General features: G+C 38.9%; 4 protein-coding genes across 7 annotated transcripts; 3 read left to right on the top strand and 1 right to left on the bottom strand.

Annotated features, from left to right (window-relative positions):
- Positions 1-3,917: 3,917 nt before the first annotated feature.
- On the top strand, positions 3,918-6,564 carry hcst (hematopoietic cell signal transducer). Of its 4 annotated transcripts, XM_035163925.2 has the most exons (7): positions 3,918-4,110; positions 4,222-4,272; positions 5,089-5,219; positions 5,524-5,594; positions 5,793-5,813; positions 6,021-6,155; positions 6,387-6,564. In XM_035163925.2, exons 4-7 carry the CDS (start codon positions 5,549-5,551, stop codon positions 6,428-6,430), a joined length of 246 nt encoding a protein of 81 aa, XP_035019816.1. In that variant the 5' UTR covers positions 3,918-4,110; positions 4,222-4,272; positions 5,089-5,219; positions 5,524-5,548; the 3' UTR covers positions 6,431-6,564. The 4 variants fall into 4 exon arrangements, with proteins under 4 accessions (XP_035019816.1, XP_035019814.1, XP_035019818.1 ...); XM_035163923.2 differs by lacking the exon at positions 5,089-5,219 and having other exon boundaries at positions 3,929-4,110; XM_035163926.2 differs by lacking the exons at positions 3,918-4,110; positions 4,222-4,272 and adding an exon at positions 4,301-4,409.
- Positions 6,565-9,053: 2,489 nt separating this feature from the next.
- Positions 9,054-10,249, top strand: LOC118113950 (transmembrane immune signaling adaptor TYROBP). Its single transcript, XM_035164093.2, has 5 exons — positions 9,054-9,278; positions 9,378-9,398; positions 9,488-9,631; positions 9,713-9,780; positions 9,892-10,249. Exons 1-5 carry the CDS (start codon positions 9,242-9,244, stop codon positions 9,946-9,948), a joined length of 327 nt encoding a protein of 108 aa, XP_035019984.1. The 5' UTR covers positions 9,054-9,241; the 3' UTR covers positions 9,949-10,249.
- Positions 10,250-10,422: 173 nt separating this feature from the next.
- On the bottom strand, positions 10,423-11,877 carry LOC118113949. The gene is made up of 6 exons (XM_035164091.2): positions 11,760-11,877; positions 11,642-11,674; positions 11,117-11,527; positions 10,992-11,030; positions 10,807-10,875; positions 10,423-10,604 (listed from the first exon to the last, which is right to left on the bottom strand). Exons 1-5 carry the CDS (start codon positions 11,851-11,853, stop codon positions 10,817-10,819), a joined length of 636 nt encoding a protein of 211 aa, XP_035019982.2. The 5' UTR covers positions 11,854-11,877; the 3' UTR covers positions 10,423-10,604; positions 10,807-10,816.
- A 2,824-nt stretch (positions 11,878-14,701) lies between these two features.
- LOC118113994 (casein kinase II subunit alpha) lies at positions 14,702-20,053 on the top strand. The gene is made up of 15 exons (XM_035164172.2): positions 14,702-14,855; positions 15,590-15,681; positions 15,971-16,047; positions 16,179-16,307; positions 16,415-16,526; positions 16,632-16,733; positions 16,825-16,875; positions 16,972-17,031; positions 17,155-17,238; positions 17,334-17,444; positions 17,591-17,692; positions 18,430-18,530; positions 18,642-18,790; positions 18,916-19,005; positions 19,192-20,053. The coding sequence occupies exons 4-15, from the start codon at positions 16,207-16,209 to the stop codon at positions 19,305-19,307; spliced, it is 1,179 nt and encodes a 392-aa protein (XP_035020063.1). The 5' UTR covers positions 14,702-14,855; positions 15,590-15,681; positions 15,971-16,047; positions 16,179-16,206; the 3' UTR covers positions 19,308-20,053.
- Positions 20,054-21,846: the final 1,793 nt, after the last annotated feature.

Below are 21,846 nucleotides of genomic sequence, written 5' to 3'. Positions count from 1 at the left end.
TTTTTACAAATTTCAACTAGTTAATTGTTAGTTTTTTGTATAGTAAGAATCAAATGTTATAAAATGATCACATGTTTCTTTTGTGAAATATTAGTATAAGTTTAAGATTAATTGTACTTTGGTCAGTCAGTATATGCATTAAATGCCTTTAGTCCTGGTTGTAATATTGAATATCATTGAATACATAAATATGTAATGTTTTAAATATCAATGTGGATAGATAGAAAAAAACAATAGATAGAGGAGTAAATAACCACAATAAAATAGCAACATAGTGTTGAACACAATTTAATAGTTAACTTTCTGAAAATCCATAAACACTCCAAAACTTCGTTTTTTAAATCCAACATTAGGATATTTACTTATATTTACATACATAGTGTTGATGAATTTTTTTTGTTTTAATGAGAGCAAAGTTTCAATAATAGTGCAAATTAACATTGAAACTTGAGAAAAACATAGGTTCCAAGCTGTATTTTGAATTTTGATAGTTTGGTTTAATATGCTCTCAGATTTTTCTTTAATTAAGTGTATTTCCTCTTAGCTAAAGGTAAAAGCCCTGCAGCTTCACAGGAACTTCTGTGTCACCTCAAAAACAACTTGATGTTGGAACACAATGATTAAATGTCTTTTTACCAAATGACTAATATTTTAGTGTCACTTTGTTCCATAAACACCTGTCAGACAACAGTGGGGAGACATTTAATTTAATTTAAAAGGAGACGTATAAGAGTAACTTTAAATAACTAAGGCTGCTGAATTTGTAGGAAATTTGATGGAAATGACATAAAATAATAAGTGAAAACATTTTTGGGGTGAAAACATTGATAATGACAGTTTCATGTTCTCAATTTCTTTTAAAGGGGAAACAGGGAAACTTAAAGGTGATTTTTCTGTAGAATTTAGATCAGCCGGAAGAACTGAGAAATGGCATAAAAACATGACTGACTTATCATCACAAATTATGATGGAATTTAAATAAACTAAATCTTTGAATGTCAAATACATATATTTGTAAGAAGAGAAGTAATGAAGGGAAAGGTAAGCAAAGAAACCAAATAAGTAACTAAGAAACAAATACTTAAAGGGGACATTGTATGCCCATTTTACCAATGGTTGATATGGTTCCTTGGGGTCTTAATGAAATGTCTGTAACATACTTTGGTCAAAATACCACAAGGATCATTTAAAACAGCACCCTTTTTACCCTGTATAAAACAGCCCTCCACAGAGTGACCTGTTTTGAGTGCCTGTTCCTTTAAATGCCAGTGAGCCAGCTCCCCCCTCCCCCTCTCCCCCCATGATTTTAAACGATATACACTACCGTTCAAAAGTTTGGGGTCACTTAGAAATTTCCTTCTTTTTCAAAGAAAAGCACTGTTTTTCTCAATGAAGATAACATTAAATTAATCAGAAATACACTCTATACATTGTTAATGTGGTAAATGACTATTCTAGGTGGAAACGTCTGGTTTTTAATGAAATATCTACATAGGTGTATAGAGGCCCATTTCCAGCAACTATCACTCCAGTGTTCTAATGGTACATTGTGTTTGCTAATCGCCTTAGAAGACTAATGGATGATTAGAAAACCCTTGAAAACCCTTGTGCAATTATGTTAGCACAGCTGAAAACTGTTTTGCTGGTGAGAGAAGCTATAAAACTGGCCTTCCTTTGAGCTAGTTGAGTATCTGGAGCATCACATTTGTGGGTTCGATTATACTCTCAAAATGGCCAGAAAAAGAGAACTTTCATGTGAAACTCGCCAGTCTATTCTTGTTCTTAGAAATGAAGGCTATTCCATGCGAGAAATTGCGAAGAAACTGAACATTTCCTACAACAGTGTGTACTACTCCCTTCAGAGAACAGCACAAACGGGCTCTAACCAGAGTAGAAAGAGAAGTGGGAGGCCCCGGTGCACAACTCAGCAAGAAGACAAGTATATTAGAGTCTCTAGTTTGAGAAATAGACGCCTCACAGTTCCTCAACTGGCAGCTTCTTTAAATGGTAGCCGCAAAACGCCAGTGTCAACGTCTACAGTGAAGAGGCGACTCCGGGATGCTGGCCTTCTAGGCAGAGTGGCAAAGAAAAAGCCATATCTGAGACTGGCCAATAAAAAGAAAAGATTGATATGGGCAAAAGAACACAGACATTGGACAGAGGAAGATTGGAAAAAAGTGTTATGGACAGACGAATCAAAGTTTGAGGTGTTTGGATCACACAGAAGAACATTTGTGAGACGCAGAACAGGTGAAAAGATGCTGGAAGAGTGCCTGACGCCATCTGTCAAGCATGGTGGAGGTAATGTGATGGTCTGGGGCTGCTTTGGTGCTGGTAAAGTGGGAGATTTGTACAAGGTAAAAGGGATTTTAAATAAGGAAGGCTATCACTCCATTTTGCAACGCCATGCCATACCCTGTGGACAGCGCTTGATTGGAGCCAATTTCCTCCTACAACCGGACAATGACCCAAAGCACACCTCCAAATTATGCAAGAACTATTTAGGGAAGAAGCAGGCAGCTGGTATGCTGTCTGTAATGGAGTGGCCAGCGCAGTCACCAGATCTCAACCCCATTGAGCTGTTGTGGGAGCAGCTTGACCGTATGGTACGCAAGAAGTGCCCATCAAGCCAATCCAACTTGTGGGAGGTGCTTCAGGAAGCGTGGGGTGAAATCTCTACAGATTACCTCAACAAATTAACAGCTAGAATGCCAAAGGTCTGCAATGCTGGAATTGCTGCAAATGGAGCATTCTTTGACGAAAGCAAAGTTTGAAGAACAAAATTAATATTTCAAATAAAAATCATTATTTCTAACCTTGTCAATGTCTTGACTATATTTTCTATTCATTTTGCAACTCATTTGATAAATAAAAGTGTGAGTTTTCATGGAAAACACGAAATTGTCTGGGTGACCCCAAACTTTTGAACGGTAGTGTAAATTACATATTTTATATGATATAAATGATCAAATATGCATCCCATACTTTGTATTCCCCTTCTGTTGTCCTGGAGTTTTAATTTTCCCAATCACATAATTAAATGTCCCCCTCTGCCCATCCACTACAAGCACACAAGCAGACAGACAGAGAGAGAAAGAGAGGGGTGGGGGGCTATGAAGACCATCATTTACCCCCGAACCCCGACATTCAACGGGAACAACAACAAGCGGAGAAAGCAGAATCGCGGGCTGACCTTATATGTACAGTCTATGGGGCTGACCAGCCGAGAAATGCTCGTCCCGTGTGAACAGCCAGGCGGCTGCGCGCTTGAGAACGGCGCTGCGCTGCCTCGCAGCCTCGCTGCGTCCGTGTAAACCCGGCGTAACGAGTGTGGGGGGGCGGGGGGGATGAGGTGGGGGGTGGGCCAAGGCCATGTAGGGAGACTTCCAGTGTATTGTGACGACACAATACACAGGAAGCTCATTCCAGTCACTCAAGCATGACGTTTCTGACTTAGAGGAACCATAACAAGACACAAGTGTTTTTTTTCCAGAGTTTTGGGGTTGGTAGACATGCCAGATACCCACATTAACGTGTAGAAGCACTAACAAAGTGGAATTTACATGATATGTCCCCTTTAATCAAAGACAAAAATGGGTTTGTATTTTTGAATTCATTATTAATGTTTTAGTCTTTGACTTTGAAATGTATTAACTTATATTAACTTAAAGATATCTGGCTATTATTACCGATCTGTTATGAATAACACAGATCTTGGAACCTTTCATTCATAAGAAGACAGTTATTTTCCGGGGAAAGAGCTGGAAGTTGAAAAAGGAGAATGCAACGAAGAGCATAACTTGTGAAACGTACACACTATGAGAGATTTTCAGTTTGCTGTGTTACATGTTGCGTGTAGGAAGCCTCACAGCTCCCTCTGCTGTTGCATCCACTCAACATCAATCTAACTCAAAGGAAAGCCACTCACACTGGAGACGAACCACACGCGTGAAGTCAGTTGTTTGGTCTACACCTTAAACCTGATTTTCAAACTGGCGACTGGACAAGACGGCTGACTGGTGGAAGGATGGACAAACATTTTAAACCAAAAATTGAGCTGAATGATCCTTGAATGTCACTTATTCATATAAAGGCAGTTTGATTTTGGAGGTGAGTGGCCACTAAGAGTCAGCAGAGCCACACAATGAGCAAACGGGTGATATTTCAACAGCCCTCACATTTTCAGTCCTGTGTGTGTGTGTGTGGATGATTTCCCCTCAGACGACCAGGAAACAGGCCCCGAGGAGGATCATCCAGCACATGTTCTCCACTGTGAGTTACAACTTCTACCCTCCAGCACTAACATTACTAACATTATCTAACATTACTAGAACAACGGCAGACATTTTTGTACCTGGATGTGTTGGCATAGAGGGGAAGAGGGGACGTGTACGGCAGCCAAGTGTTGGGTGATTGTACTACATGTGATACTTTCTCTTAATTGTTTTGTCATGTTTATGCCTGTGAATCATATATTTTTTAACACGGTGCAAAGTCCAAGTTTCAAGTTTCTTCACATTTGCATTGTGTGTGTGTATGCGTAAGTTTATGTGTATACTTTTGTATGTGTATGTGTATGCGTATATTTATGTATGTGTATATTTATATATGTGTATCTTACTTATGTATATATGTATGTGTATGTTGGTGAGTATGTGTATATTATGTGTATGTCCATGTATGTGTATGTTTGTATGTACAAGTGTGTATATTTATTTATGTATGTGTATATTTATGTGTGTGTATGTGTATATTTATGTATGTGAATGTGTATGTTTATGTGTGTCTATGTGTATATTTATGTATGTGAATGTGTATATTTATGTATGTGTATACTTATGTATGTTTATATGTGTATATTTATGTACGTATGTGTATATTTATATGTGTATCCTCCGTATGTATTTATGTATGTGAATGTGTTTGTGTATGTGTGTTTGTTTGTTTATGTGTTAGTGTATATTTAAGTACGTATATAAGAGAGCAAGAGCAAGAGTCTTCTGTTCTATCCTATTGTAATCTACAATTTGTCATATTTAAACCATCATATCTGGCAGTGATTGTTAGAACGTGTTGATTTTTTTAAAGAAGAAAGATAATCAGTGCAGCAGAGTGTGGAAGGAACTCTCACGTCAACCCTCAAAAGAGAAAACTGAAGGGAAACTAGAGTCAGATCATCTTTTGGGTTCCAGGCAGCAGATTAGTCTGAGCTGAGCGAGGTATGAGGATCTTTACTTCCACTGACTGACGCACCCTTCCTCTTCCCAACTCTGAACCATTTCATGTCCGTCAAGTCACATCACGATGATGTGTATGTAGTTTAAGATGGAAGATATGCGCCCAGAATATCTCGCAGCTCTGCCTCATTTTGACGCTGGAGTTGCATTTTCAGTGCTGCACGTCATCGACCCTATTGTGTCTAACACTTCTAATGAAATCATACATAACGAAATCGGAAAATATAACATGTGTGAGTGTTGTGTGAATGACGAATGTAACACAAGGTCTTTTTTTGTCTTTCAGAAAGCAGATAACTGAGCTGACAAACATGGCACACAACAAATACCTCATCGTGTGGCTATTTTTCCTTTGCAGTAAGTATGATTTTACAGCTCATTTTTCGTCTTTGTGCAAACACACACATGCACAACATTCAGGGGGGTCTCACACAGGAAAATCAAACCACAAAAACAAAGTTTTGCACATGCAGCGGAAACTTAACCGACAGAGGTGTTGCTGCATAATGGCATTAACAAGTTAAAGCTCTTGTTTGTTTATTTTCCTTCTCTCAGATTCGGCTGTGGCGTTTGCAGGTATGTAAACCAAAAGGACAACTCAGAAATTCAGTTTTTATGAATGTTGCCATTTCGACAAAAAAAAATAAAATAAATAGACAGTAACACAAAATAGCAGTGCCAGGCACACAACCACATCTGATCAGTTGATATTTCCACTTGCGTCTTCACAGCTTCCTTTCTTCCATCCCACTCTTTTTCCCCCTGTGTGTCTGTGTCTACCAGACAACACTTCATCATGCTACAGGATTGAGCCGTGGACAATAGTGGGCATCATCTTCGCCGACGTGTTTTTGACCCTCATCATCGTCGCTATCACGTATCGCTGTGCCAGCATTCGGCGTGAAAAGGTTGAAAATGGTAAGGCAGCAGGGCTGAGATTTATCAGGTTCTTCCAGAGGCCTTTCTCATGTTTTTTTCTATTTTATTTTAGTGCACAGCTGACATTTTGGAAGCATTGATAAGATTTGTTTGTTAGTTATTTTTCAAATTGAAAGGCTCCTATTTCTGTGGTTTATAATGTCTCTCCCTGATTCTTCTGCATTGTGGTGACAGTACGTTGTGTGTCTCTGTCTTCTCGTCTCTCCACAGCTGACAAAGTCTACATGAATGTACGAGCCAACTGCAAGAAGTGATCTAACAATTTGAAGTATATTATGAAATTATATAGAATTTTTCATATACTGCTTTTTAAAAATATATTACACAATGCTGTAAAAGATTCAATTGAACAGATTTTACATTAAACAATAAACACATGTAGATTGTCTTTTCAATGTAAATTTTTGGGTTGGTTCATTACACACATATTATAAACACGGTAATAAGTCTTCCTTTTTACAGTAATTAGACTTTTCCTTAGAAATGCACTGGAGCTACATTTGTGTTTTTTTATGTCCTAAATAAAAAATAAAAGTCTCCACAACCATCTGCCAAAAAAACTGATTTTATTACAGTTTAATTCTAATAGCATAATTCTAATTATTATATGATATTATTAAAGGTTTATCACACTGCTCAGCAGAAGCTTATATGTGTGAAACATGTTCATCAACCTTGTGAATAAAATATATTTGAATTCTACCAATGTTGTCACAGTAAGTAAACCATACAGCAGCAGATTTTTAGCAGCAAAATGTTAAAATACATAGATTTGTACATAGATACTTTTACAGTCTAGCAAGCTCACTAGTTAATGGATTGTTAAATTGTTAAAACTAAACCTGTGTCTGGTAAGAGTTATGTTGAATGGACTTTTCAAAGTTCAATATGTTTTTTATAATTTATGTGAATTTGTGTGTAGGTGATTGGTTCACCTGATTGTTTGCTGGCTTAGAAAATTATTATCACTATTGTTCATCATCAAATCATCCTGTTTTATTTAAGCGACATTTGAGCCTTGTCAGAAACACAGGAGACCTGATTATATTTGGGGGAGAGTATTGATGTGCATTGAGGAGATGTTGTGGTTAAACTGCTGTCTGCCATTTCACTCAAATACACACACACACACACCCACACACACACACACACCCACATTAACCAAAGTATCTGTAAGCCATCTGTGTGATCTGCTGCTCTACAGGTGCACTGTGTAATTTCATCATTAACCGAGGACCAGTCTGTCTGTCTGTCTGTCTGTGAGACACTGGTTGAAAGCATTGTTGCACAGAGTTGCAGAATTCCCCTTGAACTTATCACTGCTCAGATGTGGTATAATAAGGAACATGTGGGTGACTGGTAAATTAACAGTCCGGCTGGTGAGACCTTAATAAAAATCATAAGTAAAAGGCCAACTTATATTACATTTTAGTGTAATGTGAATCATTAACACAAATGTTTTTCAACGATATGTTATGTTTTTGGAAGCACACACACACACACACACACACACACACACACACACACACACACACACACACACACACACACACACACACACACACACACACACACACACTGCATCACCACAGGGGACAGAACTAGGAAACAAAACCTAAGAGTGTGGACAGCATTTTTCTCGCTGTGTAATTAAAGTGGAAGAAAATAATAACCTCACATGATATCACAGCCCTCATAGCTTATTCTTTACTATCAAAAGAATTAAAATGATAATCATTAGATTGGATGCTCTTCATTTAGCAAGAAAGATTATTTCACCTTTTCTCTTAAATGTCCAGTATTTACTTCCTTGTCTCCCATTGTCTTGTTTTCTTCTATTTAACCGAACCAGTTTGCATTTTATTTTGCTTTATGAAGTGTGACCTGTTTTCATCATTAACGTTTTAAATGTTGATACTGGATTTATTCAGAGGCCCAGTTTTTTTTATAGAAGGTCAGAGGTCAAATGTCCTCAACGTTAAAGAAAAAAAGAGTTTTCTGCTCAATGAGAATAAACCAGTTTAAGAGATTTTTCACAACCCTAAAGTTACACTTATTCATGGTTTTTAAAATGATCTGTGATGTGCTGTAAATTATGTATTGGCCATTAATAAAGCTATTAGTTATTAAAGCACACAGCTTTAACGAGGGATGTCTAATTATTATTATTATTATTATTATTATTATTAACATTATTTACATTATTATTTACATTATTATTATTGTAAAAGTTTGTAAGAGTTTCATTATTTCCCTTATGTTTTGACTTTTGATATACATATGTTTTTATACATATGGGTCTCTTTTATTAATTTATTATTAATTTGTATTTTATCTATTTCAATTTGTATTTTTAACAGAAGTCTTTTATGCTGCCAAACTTTACAATATCAACATTATCCTTGCTGTTGTTTTTGAATCATTGTATTTAAACATAATGAACCATAACTGTTTTTGTTTTAGGGGGGAAACCACCTTGAATGTAAGCTTTCATTTCACTGACATTCAAGCATAATTACTGGTAAACCTGTGGTTACACATTGGCTCGGAGACTCAGTAGCAGTGAGCGTGGCTGACCCACCTGCACTGAAACCACAGGCCATGAGGAAATGCTCTGGAGATCCAATCATGTGTCTTTCAGCTCAAACTGCAGATTGTCTGAAGATGACCTCCTTATCTTGGCATCTCTTGGACCAGTTCATTTGAAATATGCTGTTCAAAAAGTTCAAATAGAAGCCCTGAAAATCTCACACATCAAACATGACAGAGTGACAGCATTTCTGTTTGTATGTGGCCAGAAACCTCACAGGCAAGAAAAAAAGTCACGCTTCCTCTCCTGTGTGTGGACGCTGCCTCCTCCTCTGAACACAGTCACATGCTGACAGACCCACACCCCGCTGACAGTACAGCCTGTGGACAGTTCTTCATCTGTGGGCACTCGCTCCTCCGGCGTCCAGTCACACCTTGTTTATGTGCGGGGACACAGCCATCAGAGACAGATCAAGAGGACCATCAGCCTCTGACTCTTTTCATTTCCTCCTCAAGCAGAAACCAGAATAAAGAAGATGTCTGGCGCTGTTTGTATTGTGGGTTCGTTGTTTGGTGAGTTGTGTGTTGTACATGTGTCTTAATGATTGATAAAGAAGACTAAACACTCTCTCTGTTAATGCTATGAGGTTTTACCAACTCTTTGTCTTTCAGGTTCTGCAGTGGGACAACCAGGTATGTAGCTTTTGCAAACATGTACCTCCTGTTGGAAGCTGCATTTTGTTTTTTGTGTTTCAACCCTTTACCTTTTGACTCTTTCCCAGAATGTGAGTCCTGTTACCTAATAAACATGGGGTCTGTGGTGGCCATTATTGCCTCCGACCTTATCTTGACCATCTTCATCGCTGTCTCCGTATTCTGCTTCGCGACTTATCACAGGAGGAGGAGAGAGTGGGCTTCTCCTGATGGTGAGCACTAGATGTTGGTTTGGGTGGTGGTGATACGGTGGAAAGGGTCATATAACCTGACGTGTGAATATTTTTTAACAGGAAGAAGAAACCTGCCGTCATCTGTATCAAAGAAAATGGCAGCAGAGGTCACAGAATCTCCCTACCAGGTAAAACAGAACTACGATACTTAGACACTTAACGTGGAAATTGTATTGTTTGAGCATTTTAATGATGTATTATTTGTTTTTACGTGACGATGTGCTTTTACTGTTTTGTAGGAGTTACATGGAGTCCAGTCAGATGTGTACAGTGAGCTTCAGCACTTTAGGAAATGAAACAGAGGAGAATAAACTCCCAACAAAGTCTGTAACTATTTTCAAAAGCTATGAGCACAATATACTACACACTCCCTTGCACAAATCTTAATTTGCAACCTACACTTCTGCAGCATTATAGGTAATAACAGAATTAGATATTATTTTAAAGGAAATGTATTCATACTTTATTCATTGATTATTGTGTTATATTTAATGTGATGTTCGCTGTATTACATTCTTGTTTTTTTTGTAAATCTTGAGCTGTGTTGAAATATGTATTTGTATTTAAGAAACTATCTATTAAACATCTTAAAACCAAGGAAATGGAAATAAAAAAGCATTATTTTCTTTCCTATTGTTTTTATAGTTCAGAGGGTTAGTTACACATTTCCACACTTCAGAACATAAACAAAGACTTATGAAGGATACAGAGAAAAAAGGAAAACAAATTCAAGCCTCAGCTGGATAACCAGTTTTCATGAGGCCCACACAAAATTGTCAAAACCTCTTTCTTTCTTATATTTCCAGACACGATAACAAAACAAAAAAATACATGTAAAAACCTAAATTTGGATCAAAAAGTCCCAGGAGTGACTGTATGTGGAAGAATCCTAACTGGCCTCCGTGAGTCAACAGTTGGCCGCCCTTGACTCATGATGGGGAAGAGACGGAATCTGAAAGAAAGACAGGAAAAACAATTGTTATTCAAAATAAAACTCACAGCTGTTGAATAACAAAACAAGATCTGGGATGAAGATGAAATATGAGGACTTTAAATGTGCATCATAAACCTGTAACAACACCAGTTGTGTAAGTTGGGTTGGATGGATGGAAATATAAGCAGGAAACATAAATTTAGACATAGAAAATACTGACCTTCACGTGATCAGGGGGACGCTTGGATCTTGGCTGGAACAGACAAGCGACTGGGTAGTTGTTCCGCGGCTGTTAAATCATGCATGAGAAAGAGAGTCAGTGAAATCTTTCAAGAGATCAGACACCATCTGTCTCATCAATCAAACAATGCATTTACAGTATTGAGAAATAAAAGCTGCTCTTACCTAATGGGTAAGTTTCAGAGCTGATATATTCCCTGGTTTCTATGGAAATATTAAGATCAATTCTTCGGTGTTTGATTGCTCTTTGCTTATATGTATTTTTTGTGCGATGTAGTATCTGGTCTTACCATCATAGTCTGTATATGTACTGTTTCCCACTGTAGCCACTGTGCCATTGTTCTGCTCCCAACTGCCGCGGTCTTGCATTACTCTGCTTTGGCCTGGGGTCAATGTAACATCCGACCCATTAACTCTTTCTGCCTTTCTTTGGAGATGAGCACCGTCGCTCACTTTGCCTCCACTCAAGCGTCTAACTTGTTTTCCCAACATATTTCCATCCTGAGCATCCACTGTTGTTGCCTCCTGGCTGTGAAGATCAGTCCGCTCTCTGCCTGTGTGGTCCGGACCCGGACCCGGTCTTCTGCTCACATCCACCAGGTCCATCCTGTCTTTGTCTGCCCCGGTTTTCCTTGGTGACGGTGTGTTTTTATTCATCACAGCTTGGGGGATCATGATCTCATGGCTCTGGAGGCCTATGACTGCATGTGGGCAGAGAGATATTTATTTCTACAACAGCTGCATCAATATGTTGTCTGCGCTGTTTCAGACATTATCGTCGCCACAAACTGAAGCTCAGATTTAAGATACTGCACCTGTGCCTCCAACTCCATTGTTACCAGATACTCCTGTAATATAAAGGAACATCTTAGGTGCAATTGTGTAAAATTAGATATATTTTTTACATTTATACGTGAAACAAAAATCACACACCTGTAAATCCGATTGGGTAAAACACCTCTAAGGATTGTGAATTTGACATATCTGTGAATGAAAATGAAATCATACTAATGACAAAGACATGCATCCACAATGGTTTTATATCTTAACGTGTGGCCTGTGTATTAGCAACTTGAATGACTGCACCTAAGTGAAGCTCTGGTTATTAATAAATGCATAGATAACAATCTACTGCGCAGTTCTAGAGAAGCTTGAGCATGTACCTCTGGAGTCTGTAGAGAGAGGTCTACTTGGAGGGTTTCTCTGTGCTGCAGACAGGAGAAAATATGTGGTGAGAATTGTTTCTGTAGTTATAAAATGTCACGATCAGATACAACCACAAGTACACCCTGAATATCAAGTTACATAAGGAAATGCCATGTACTGCATCTATTCTCTTTTGTAACCTGGGCTTTGAATCTGGCATTTCTGTTAAAGAGGATCCAAACATATTTTTGAGGATCTGGTGAAATGGGTTGTCACTATCTGATATCAAGTCCTTCCTTTTTTAAAACAGTATATGCGATCGCTCCATTTTGAATCACAGACCTGTCATTGCAGGTGCGGTCCTTGTGTCAAGTGCATCTGTTGAGAAATTAATAAAATACTGATGAGATGACGGTTCATAGTAGCAATGTAAACATCAAACAATCTGATTTCTTACATCAACAATTGAAAACATTTAAAAGCGTTTTTTTTTAAAGGACATAAATAATCTAACCATTCAGGAAGCTTAACCCATTTACTCTCTGAGCTAGAATACAAATAATGAGGGGAAGTGTTGCCGCCGCTGTGCTATTTAATAAATATACTTGTACTACAAAAGCTAAGTCAGCTCAAAACAGCATTAGATCATTTTTTCTTTACCTTTGATTGGAGCTGTTAACACCATAGTTGCAAATGGCAGAAGAAGGAGGCAAGGCATGAAGCTGAAACGAATGCAATCACAATTACTTCAAGTGTTAGTTTAGTTTTAGTGAGAAATGCATGTTTATATATCAAATGTATGTCATTATAGAGTTTTATATTTGCAGCTTTCAGAGATAAAATACATTTGAATGTAGTAAGTCATTAAAAAGGCAATTATCTACACGACAAAATATCAATACTTACAGCTTCATTGTCGACTGCATTCTCCAGACGTATCGTGCTGTTTGGCAGCAGCAGCGTTGCTCAGCTTTTAAATACTGTCACTATATCCTGCTTTTTACCCTTTAATAGTTCTCGTCCTGGTTAATTATAGATCCTGACATGAATGTTTAAAACTGGGATTTGTCTGTGTTTAACAGAGTGCGACTCGCAAGCAGAGAAGCATCAATTAGCTCCTGATGAGTTTACAAAGGCCTATTCATTATCTGAGAAACAAAATGTTCTCAACATTCAAATGCACCAAAAAAAAGAAAAGAATTAGTGTGTCTGTGTAGTTTGTGCTGATTATAGGTGATTGGTTACTTCAGGAAAATGCCCCGGGGCTTTGTGCATGACTGAGGTAGCGTTTTAAAAGATGCCACAGGCCGTGCATTGTTTTCTGTCACTGTTTCACCATTGTCCATTTAGCCGGTGTTAGCTCAATATATTGTCCGAACAAAGAGCTTTTTTTTTTTTAAACGCACAGGCCCAGCTGGACATCAGTGTAGAGAAATGACTCCAGTGTGGTAGAAATATCCTGAAATGAAGAGTACAACAATTTGAAATGCAGGCTCGTGTGTAGTGTGAACTGTGGTTTTTGACGACTGTTATGAGCAGAAACACAGAATGAATGCTAACTGCTGCCTGTTAATATGTACTGGACAACTACTATTAGAAATAAAAGTATGTAGATCTATATCATTTTATGGCTTCTGCTGGGCCTGTGGTGGTCTGCCTGTGGTTTGATCATGATCGGGATGGTGGTGGCAGCTGATCGTGGATTATATTTACAACTGGGTTGCTTAGATATTCAATTTTCCTACCACCATTATTCGGACTGGTTTAAACAGACGATATCACATCTCCCCGACCCTTGCTTCTCTCCATTGGCTCCCTGTCCGTTTTAGAATTGATTTTAAGATTTTACTGATCTCTTTCAAAGCATGCCGGGGTCTGGCCCCAAGCTACATCATAGACATAATACTACATAATACTGACCCATTATGTGCCTGTTTGCAGCCTCAGCTCCTCAGGTGGAGCCCTGCTGGTTGTTTCAAAGTCTAAAGGTGACCATGCTTTCTTGATCAGGGCCCCTCGGCTTTGGAACGACCTACCTGAGGAGATACGGCTCACAGTGACTTCTTTGCTTCAATGTGAGGTCGTCCTTTTATCGTCTTCTTTTTGTTTTCTTATCACCTTATTTTATTGATTTATTGTATCGTCCTTTTACTGCTCCTATGTGATCAGGTTTTCTGAAATAGTCTTATATTTATTTAATTGCACACTACTTTGTTTTCGACCACCTCTACATTGTTGTGTGGCTTTCTTGTCACGTTGCACCCTGACGATTGTTATTTCTCTTGTACCGCTTTTTTGTTATGTAAACTCTGTTTTTAAAGGTGCTATATAAATCATCTGACAGACATTTCTTTTGTACAGATCTACTATTATCATTGATTCACCTCTCAATTTATGTAAGATGCTGTCTTTTCTCATGAATGTTGTGAATATTGTTTTGTTGTTGATGTGCTCTACAGCATCTTCTGCACTTTGAGGGATCCCTCACATGTGGCTCTTGAGGTTTCTGTTTGTCCCCCCCTGTTAAAAGGGGGTTTGTTATTATTTCTTCACTCTCGCTGAAGGTTAAGAAGAGAACATGTTGCACCTTGTTAATCCCCATGAGACAAGTAGTGATTTGTGAATGTGGGCTATACACATAAAGTTAGAATTGGCGGTTCACTGAAAGAGAAGTCACTGAACAGATGTGTGTGGGGGGGAACATGTGCTGTGTGGCTGCAGGCTGAAGTTCCTGTCTCGAGCAGACCTGTTGGTGGCAGAGGAGCCACAGTCTCCCCCTCAAAGAAAAAGGAAAAAGCAGAGCGCCCCCTGCGGGAGAGGCTGTTCGCACTAAGCTCTTGATCCCAAGCATCGCCATATTGACGTCCCAACCGCCGCCGAGAGGTAATCGTGTTATTTAACGGCAAATCGTCGCAGGTTCGAAGCCCCGGTTGAGTGTTTTACGTGTCGGGCAGAGCTGGGAACGAGCCCCACACGTCGCGGTGCCGCTCCGCCGCTCGAACACGGTGTTTGTAGGATGTTTTTTCAAGGCGTTGTCAGCCAGTTGCCTCGCCAGCCAGCAGGCTATTCACTCTTCTAGCCTGTTAGCTTAGCACTTTGTAGCTTTGTGAAATATAATTCTCGAAGCTTGTTGCTCAGCTCCGCGTCCGTTTCGACCGCCAGGACGACGGTTGGACTCTTTTTCTAAGCGGCAGTATGATTTCTTTCCGTCCCGGGCCCTCGCTGTGGCCGGGAGCTAGTTTTGACTTTCCGACCGGCTTTTCCCTCTGCTGTTGACGAGCTAATGCTAACTAGCCAGCCAGCTATCTAGCCAGCTGCCCGGCTAGCCTGGTAGCTAGCTGCTAGCTCCACTGCACTTGAACAGGCCCGGGGCCACCGAGGGGTTTCTGCGTACTCTCTGCTTTTTAATGAAACCGATAAGCGGGAAAATCGGGCCAAACTGAACGAGTACGTTTTTACCGGAGAAACGATTAGTCGGTTTGCCGCCTCTCACAAACACAGCAATGTACCGCAGCCGTATTAGCTGTGTTGGGCTGGCGTACGATGGCTCACATAGTTTGCTCATGTTTGCCTAATTGACAGCATTGATTTTAATCAACCTACTTTGTTTCCAACAGGACATCCAGCCTTGGTGTGGCCCCCAGTGATGACTGTATTGAACCCTGTACCTCCTGATTAGACTGGTTGGATGCCCCCATTTAACATTCAGGTTTCTCCATTTCACACGCCACCATATTCAGACACACCAGCACAACACTCATTTCATTGTGTTTTCGCGTCTGTTTGTGTCTGTGCTCGTTCAACACACATGCAGCTGCTTTACTTTGTAAGTGACTGTTTTTGCCTTTGTGCAGCACGTGAGAAACGTCTGTATTTTCTTTTGTACGGCTCATATTCAGATCAACTGTTATATTCATTGCTCAGTTTTACACATATGGTGTTGGGACAGTTGTATCAAGCGCTAACTGTTGTTTATATATATCTTTGTGCCCCTGTAGCTTTCCTATCATAAAGGCATCTCAACCACCCCTGTTCCAATTCATCTATCACCAAAATCCTGGAGGGATCCTCCCAGGTATAGTGTTGACTTATATAATTATTCATAATCGCACCACATCACTTACAGTAGCTGTAAGGATGCCCAGTAAATGATAACATGGTTTGTTTGGTTGTATTTGTAATGAATTTGTTTGTTTTATTGTTTAGGAGATTTAGAGAAGATCTGGTGTAGAATATGTCTGGCCCTGTTCCAAGCCGCTCTCGAGTTTACCCTGATGTAAACACACAGAGACCTCGGGAATACTGGGACTATGAGTCCCATGTTGTTGAATGGGGGTAAGGCAAATTGATTGGACTGTTTGCTGTATTTGTTTTATTTTGCTTTGTCGGGGAAATAATCTAAAGATTAACTGACTGTTATATTCTTCTTCTTTTTTTTAAAGAAACCAAGACGACTATCAGCTTGTCAGAAAACTAGGGAGAGGCAAATATAGTGAAGTGTTTGAAGCCATAAACATCACAAACAATGAAAAAGTGGTCGTCAAAATACTGAAGGTATGGAGATAATCACTCAATCAGCTGTTCTAACTGTAAAACAATTAATAGTTTGTCACTTTATTGGATATTATAAGTACCTCACAAAACTTTCCCTGTTCACAGCCGGTCAAGAAAAAGAAAATCAAGAGGGAAATAAAGATCCTGGAGAATCTGCGGGGTGGCCCAAATATCATCTCACTGTTAGATATCGTCAAAGATCCCGTGGTAATTTTTTCTCCTTATTGCACAATGACAATTCTGGACTAATCTTTTTATACATATATGCACAAACAGATGTTTTTTCCCTCCCTTTTAGTCACGAACCCCTGCTCTGGTCTTTGAACATGTGAACAACACAGACTTCAAGGTAAAGATCAGTGTTCTATTGGTTTGCAATCTGTGAATATATAAATATTTATAAAAATATATAAATTCTGATTCATATATTTTGTATTTTTTACAGCAATTGTACCAAACCCTATCTGACTTCGACATACGGTTCTACATGTACGAAATCCTAAAGGTAAGAAACTGAATATTTACTGTACGTTTATGTTATGGCCTTCATTGGTTCTTTTAACATTTGCCAGATACTTTACATCAGAAAATACTCCTAACACATTATTTTTCCTCTATTACCATTTAGGCCCTGGATTACTGCCACAGTATGGGGATAATGCACAGAGATGTCAAGCCACATAATGTAATGATTGACCATGAACACAGAAAGGTATTGTCTATTGCGTCAAGCATTTTCTTAATGTTTTCTTTCCTCTGTGATATCAATATGATGATCTAAATTATATTACATTTTTTAACTTCCAGCTCCGTCTAATCGATTGGGGTCTGGCAGAATTCTACCACCCAAACCAAGAATACAACGTGAGAGTGGCATCCAGGTATTTTAAAGGACCTGAACTGCTGGTAGATTACCAGGTGAGCCTCATATATTTTTGTTCTGCATATCAAATCATGCAAGTTAGGATTTGTATTATTCAAGAAGAAAGACATTTTTTAAAACTTTATTTTCTAAACGTTCATGTAGCCACCTCAAGCATTTCCCCCTTTTATATTTTTTTTAGATGTATGACTACAGCTTGGACATGTGGAGTTTGGGTTGCATGCTCGCCAGCATGATCTTCAGGAAGGAGCCTTTCTTTCACGGTCATGACAACTACGATCAGGTAAGAACTCAGTCTTTTGTGGGTCTGGTTACAGACCTTGTGGCTCGAGTAGTGCAGTGTTTAGGCCTAATAGTACAAAGCTTTAAGTTTGACACACTCAAACCACAGATGTTTTCGAACAAGGTTTTTCTCAAACACTGTTATTTAGCAAGGGTAGACATCATTATCTTTTTGGTACTTTGATGCTCTGAAAGTAGAACAAAGTGATTTAAAGACAAATGTGTTTGTACTAGTGGACATGATGTTATCACATTTTCTCCCACATTCCCTGGCACCACTAGGACAGCGTGACACTAGTGTTAAAGTGGTGTTTATATAGTTAAACAAATAGTGTGATATGTATATAAACATTTAATACGGAACATAAACCGGTTTTGCCTGTAAATGAAGAAATTTGGCTACAAACAGAATGAAAGTAAAAAAGAAATTCGGTTTATCTATTTATTTTGCATATTAGTATAAACCATTAATCATAGAGGTAACACTTACAGAGGGAAGATCACTGGTTCTGTTAGATTTTATAATAGAGAAATGTGCATTCTCAAACTGTACGCACATTTCAAAGATATTTCATGAAGCCAAATCTATATTCAGATTTTACAATTTCCCCCATAATAACCACTTTAATAACATATACACTTCATACAAATTCATACCCCTAAATATCCCTCTCGGGATTCAGCAAATGTTGGTTTGCATCTTCAAAAATGTTGAAATCTGGATTTTCTGAATTTCAGCTGGTGCGGATCGCAAAAGTACTCGGCACAGAGGACCTGTACGACTACATCGACAAGTACAACATTGAATTGGATCCACGGTTCAATGACATTCTGGGAAGGTAAAACACTTTGGCTGTATGACCGCAATTTCAATATCATTGTATATTTTGAGCACAATTTTGGCTCATGAATACCTCACAATATAACTCTGCCCCTGGTTTGTTCTCCAGACACTCCCGCAAAAGGTGGGAGAGGTTTGTGCACAGCGAGAACCAGCACCTGGTCAGCACAGAGGCTTTAGACTTCCTGGACAAACTGCTGCGCTACGACCACCAAGCCCGTCTCACGGCCAGAGAGGCCATGGATCATCCCTACTTCTGTAAGTTCGCTTTATCACCCTGTCTGCTCCTCCCATGTTTTTTGTGCACTTTATTTAAAGTGGCTCGATTCTTGTCAACACAAGAGTTTGGTTTACGAGTTGCTCAAATCCACCTGTGTTCGCAGATCCCATCGTTAAAGATCAGGGAAGGGGGGCCACTCCAGGAGGGATGGCTGCAAGCTCCACACCAGTCAGCTCTTCAAGTATGATGGCCGGTAAGTAATCCTCCCTGGACTGAACTGCCCCTAGGAGCAGGAATAATCAAGAGTTATTTTTGTCATGTGTAATTTGCAAATAAAAATAGACTGTGAATGGCTGCAAATCTATCTCTGAATTAAGATTGTGATGACATGTAAATACAAGCACTTCCAAATGATTTACACGCCTCCTGTCTCTTCTAGGCATCACCTCAATGTCCTCCTCACAGCCACTGGCTAACATTGCTGGATCACCTGTCATCTCTGCCCCCAACACTCTGGCCACACAAGTCCCCGCAGCCACAGGGGCCCAGCCCTGAAGCCACTTCCCCACCTGTGTTTAATGTGTGCTCATGGCCATGTCCTGCCTAGATCTCACTGCGGCCCAGGGCCATGGCTCTCCTTTTTATGTTGGAAAATAACAAAGAAGAAAATTTAAATTGCTTTTCACATTCAGTTATATTTTGACACCTGGACTTGACAGAAATGTATTGTTGCACCTGTCAGGATTATTAGAATTAATTTGGGTGTGTTCTTTGACAATGCCATTGTCTAGAAATTCTAATAAGATGTAGACATGAAGAGAATGGATAATAAAATTTATTTTGTATGTTCCAAATATACAGTCTTGCTTGAAACTGTTTGATGGGGATCCTGCTGTATTACACTGTGAACCTTTACACGACTTCACAAAACAAAGCGTCAGGAATCTGGTGTGCCCCCCCCGCTTAACAGTGCTCGCTGGTTGCACACGATGTAATGTGCAGGAGTTGTTGGTGTTTTGAAGTTGTTAGATGCTATCATTCTTTAATTGGACTTTTTGTAGATATTCTACAGTTACTGTCAGGTTGCATGCACCCAATGCTGAATATCACAGGGTCAATAGTTTGCCAATTTTATGTTACTTTCACTTCTGTATGTGTATGTATGTGTTCATGTTTGTTTTTTATGAAGTCTCTTACACATGATTTTGATTACATAGACAATTTTGTAACTTTTTGTTTTATGTTGGGAGGGAGTCATCACCTACAATAAAACAACTTCAAAAATAAACAATTTAAACAGGTTTCTGCAGGCACTACATGTCATTGACTATGTTGCACTGGTATTGAGTGAATTTAAAACAACTGCACAGTCGGTTAATCCCTCAAGATAGTTTGTCCGGTTTACGGTGTGTTCAGAACAAACAGGATCCCATAGCTCTGTCTGTACATTCACATCCCTATTATTTTTGTTATCAGTCTGAATAAGGTGAATGTGACTTTCCACCATTTGTACTAATGTGTGTGGGAGAACATGTGACTGCAAATGCATAAATCCTGCATAAATATATTTTCAGGAAATGTCTAAATGTGCACATTTCAGGATAGTTTGAAAATAATGCAGCTCAAAATGGTTGTTGCACATGTAAACCTTCAGGCTCCCAATTACTTATTGTAAAATGGAAGGTCAAAGGTCAATTATGGTTCGATTCAGAGCATCTTTCTGATTCATAAAGATCCATCTAGAACAAACTAAATCCATTACATATGCAGACAATTCAATATATGACTTGCCCTAATCACTTGAAATCATGCTACATTCACAGGATACCAGAAATCAAACACCAGAAAGTTTCTAGTCTAGTGGTTCTGTTAAAATTAAAGTGATGTATCATTAATCAAGAAATACTTTTACTGTACTATTTCTCACTGTTAAATCTGCAATACTATTACTGCACTCTGCTGTACCACTGTAGTATTTTAGCACTGTTTATTGTCTCGATATTGAATTATTGTCTTTATTTGAATTCCGCCTATATACATGTATATAAATCTTAGTTTTTTGTTTTTTATATCTCATTTTCACTGTGTTTTCTCACTCTAAGCTTTTACTGTTAATTGTCTATATTTTGTAAAATTTATTTTGTAGTCTTAATTCAAGTGTGTTGCCAATTAGGCATCGGCTCCACACAAAATTCCATTGCACTTGCACAGTGACATTGAAGGTCTTCTGAGTCTTGAATCCTAATTGAGGAGCTACACACTCTATGAGATGAGATAAGATAAGATTTATATTAATCCTGAAGGAAATTCTTGAGCCAAGATAACAGTATCGCAATATGTAATATAGCCCAGTAAATGAAACAATAGCATGTTATGTCTACGAAATATGAGTGAAAATAAAATAAAAAGTATAAAGTGTATAATAAGGGAAATAAAAATATAAAGTGTTTGTAGAGTAATGCTGACTCAGTGCCTAGAAAACAACAGAAATGAGAAAAAAATAAAAGTTACACTATACAGTCATACTAAACAAAAGTGGCAGTAAGTGGTTATGATAATGGGAATAGGTGATGTGGAATAATTCACATGATATTGAAATCATGTCATATCTCATGTCACACAAATTGTCCATGAGTGGTAATATTGCACATGGACAGTAATATTGGCCATGAATTTTAGAACATAGGACAAGATGGTGAATATCCCTTGTACGTTTAACGGTCTCCTGCACGAATGAAGTTAACACCTTAAGACGCTAAGGTACACATAAGGTGTTTCGGCTTTTTAATCACAAGACACCCTCTTCTAAGACAGGCCCACCACAGGTTGATCAGACCTGGGTGAATGTCCCTAGCATCTTGTTTCTTTATGGTCTGGTGCAAGGCTTGTCCCTGGATCCCCAGATGTCTGAGCAACCTGATGGTGGATGTTGCAATGAAACCCCTGCAGCCAACCTCCACAGGGCAAACTACTGCTTTCAAGACACGTTGTTCTGCCTCAAATGCCATGTCTGCATACCACAGCCTTTTCCTCTCATTCACTTCATCCCTAGCATCCTCCCAGGGTACTGTTAAATTGGGTGTTGGACCAGAGT

The sequence above is a fragment of the Hippoglossus stenolepis genome, chromosome 8 (assembly GCF_022539355.2).
Source record: "Hippoglossus stenolepis isolate QCI-W04-F060 chromosome 8, HSTE1.2, whole genome shotgun sequence".
Taxonomy (NCBI): domain Eukaryota; kingdom Metazoa; phylum Chordata; class Actinopteri; order Pleuronectiformes; family Pleuronectidae; genus Hippoglossus; species Hippoglossus stenolepis.
This window is presented reverse-complemented; position numbering and strand designations above follow the sequence as displayed.

Coding starts and splice junctions, on each gene's coding strand:
- hcst (XM_035163925.2), top strand. CDS start 5,549: ATGGCACACAACAAATACCTCATCGTGTGGCTATTTTTCCTTTGCA. Junction 5,595..5,792: donor GTGGCTATTTTTCCTTTGCA/GTAAGTATGATT, acceptor TCCTTCTCTCAG/ATTCGGCTGTGGCGTTTGCA. Junction 5,814..6,020: donor TTCGGCTGTGGCGTTTGCAG/GTATGTAAACCA, acceptor TGTGTCTACCAG/ACAACACTTCATCATGCTAC.
- LOC118113950 (XM_035164093.2), top strand. CDS start 9,242: ATGTCTGGCGCTGTTTGTATTGTGGGTTCGTTGTTTG. Junction 9,279..9,377: donor TATTGTGGGTTCGTTGTTTG/GTGAGTTGTGTG, acceptor TTTGTCTTTCAG/GTTCTGCAGTGGGACAACCA. Junction 9,632..9,712: donor AGAGTGGGCTTCTCCTGATG/GTGAGCACTAGA, acceptor ATTTTTTAACAG/GAAGAAGAAACCTGCCGTCA.
- LOC118113949 (XM_035164091.2), bottom strand. CDS start 11,853: ATGCATGTCTTTGTCATTAGTATGATTTCATTTTCATTCACAGATATG. Junction 11,031..11,116: donor TACATATACAGACTATGATG/GTAAGACCAGAT, acceptor ATATTTCCATAG/AAACCAGGGAATATATCAGC. Junction 10,876..10,991: donor CTCTGAAACTTACCCATTAG/GTAAGAGCAGCT, acceptor ATGATTTAACAG/CCGCGGAACAACTACCCAGT.
- LOC118113994 (XM_035164172.2), top strand. CDS start 16,207: ATGTCTGGCCCTGTTCCAAGCCGCTCTCGAGTTTACCCTGATGTAAAC. Junction 17,693..18,429: donor GTCATGACAACTACGATCAG/GTAAGAACTCAG, acceptor TCTGAATTTCAG/CTGGTGCGGATCGCAAAAGT. Junction 19,006..19,191: donor CTCTTCAAGTATGATGGCCG/GTAAGTAATCCT, acceptor TGTCTCTTCTAG/GCATCACCTCAATGTCCTCC.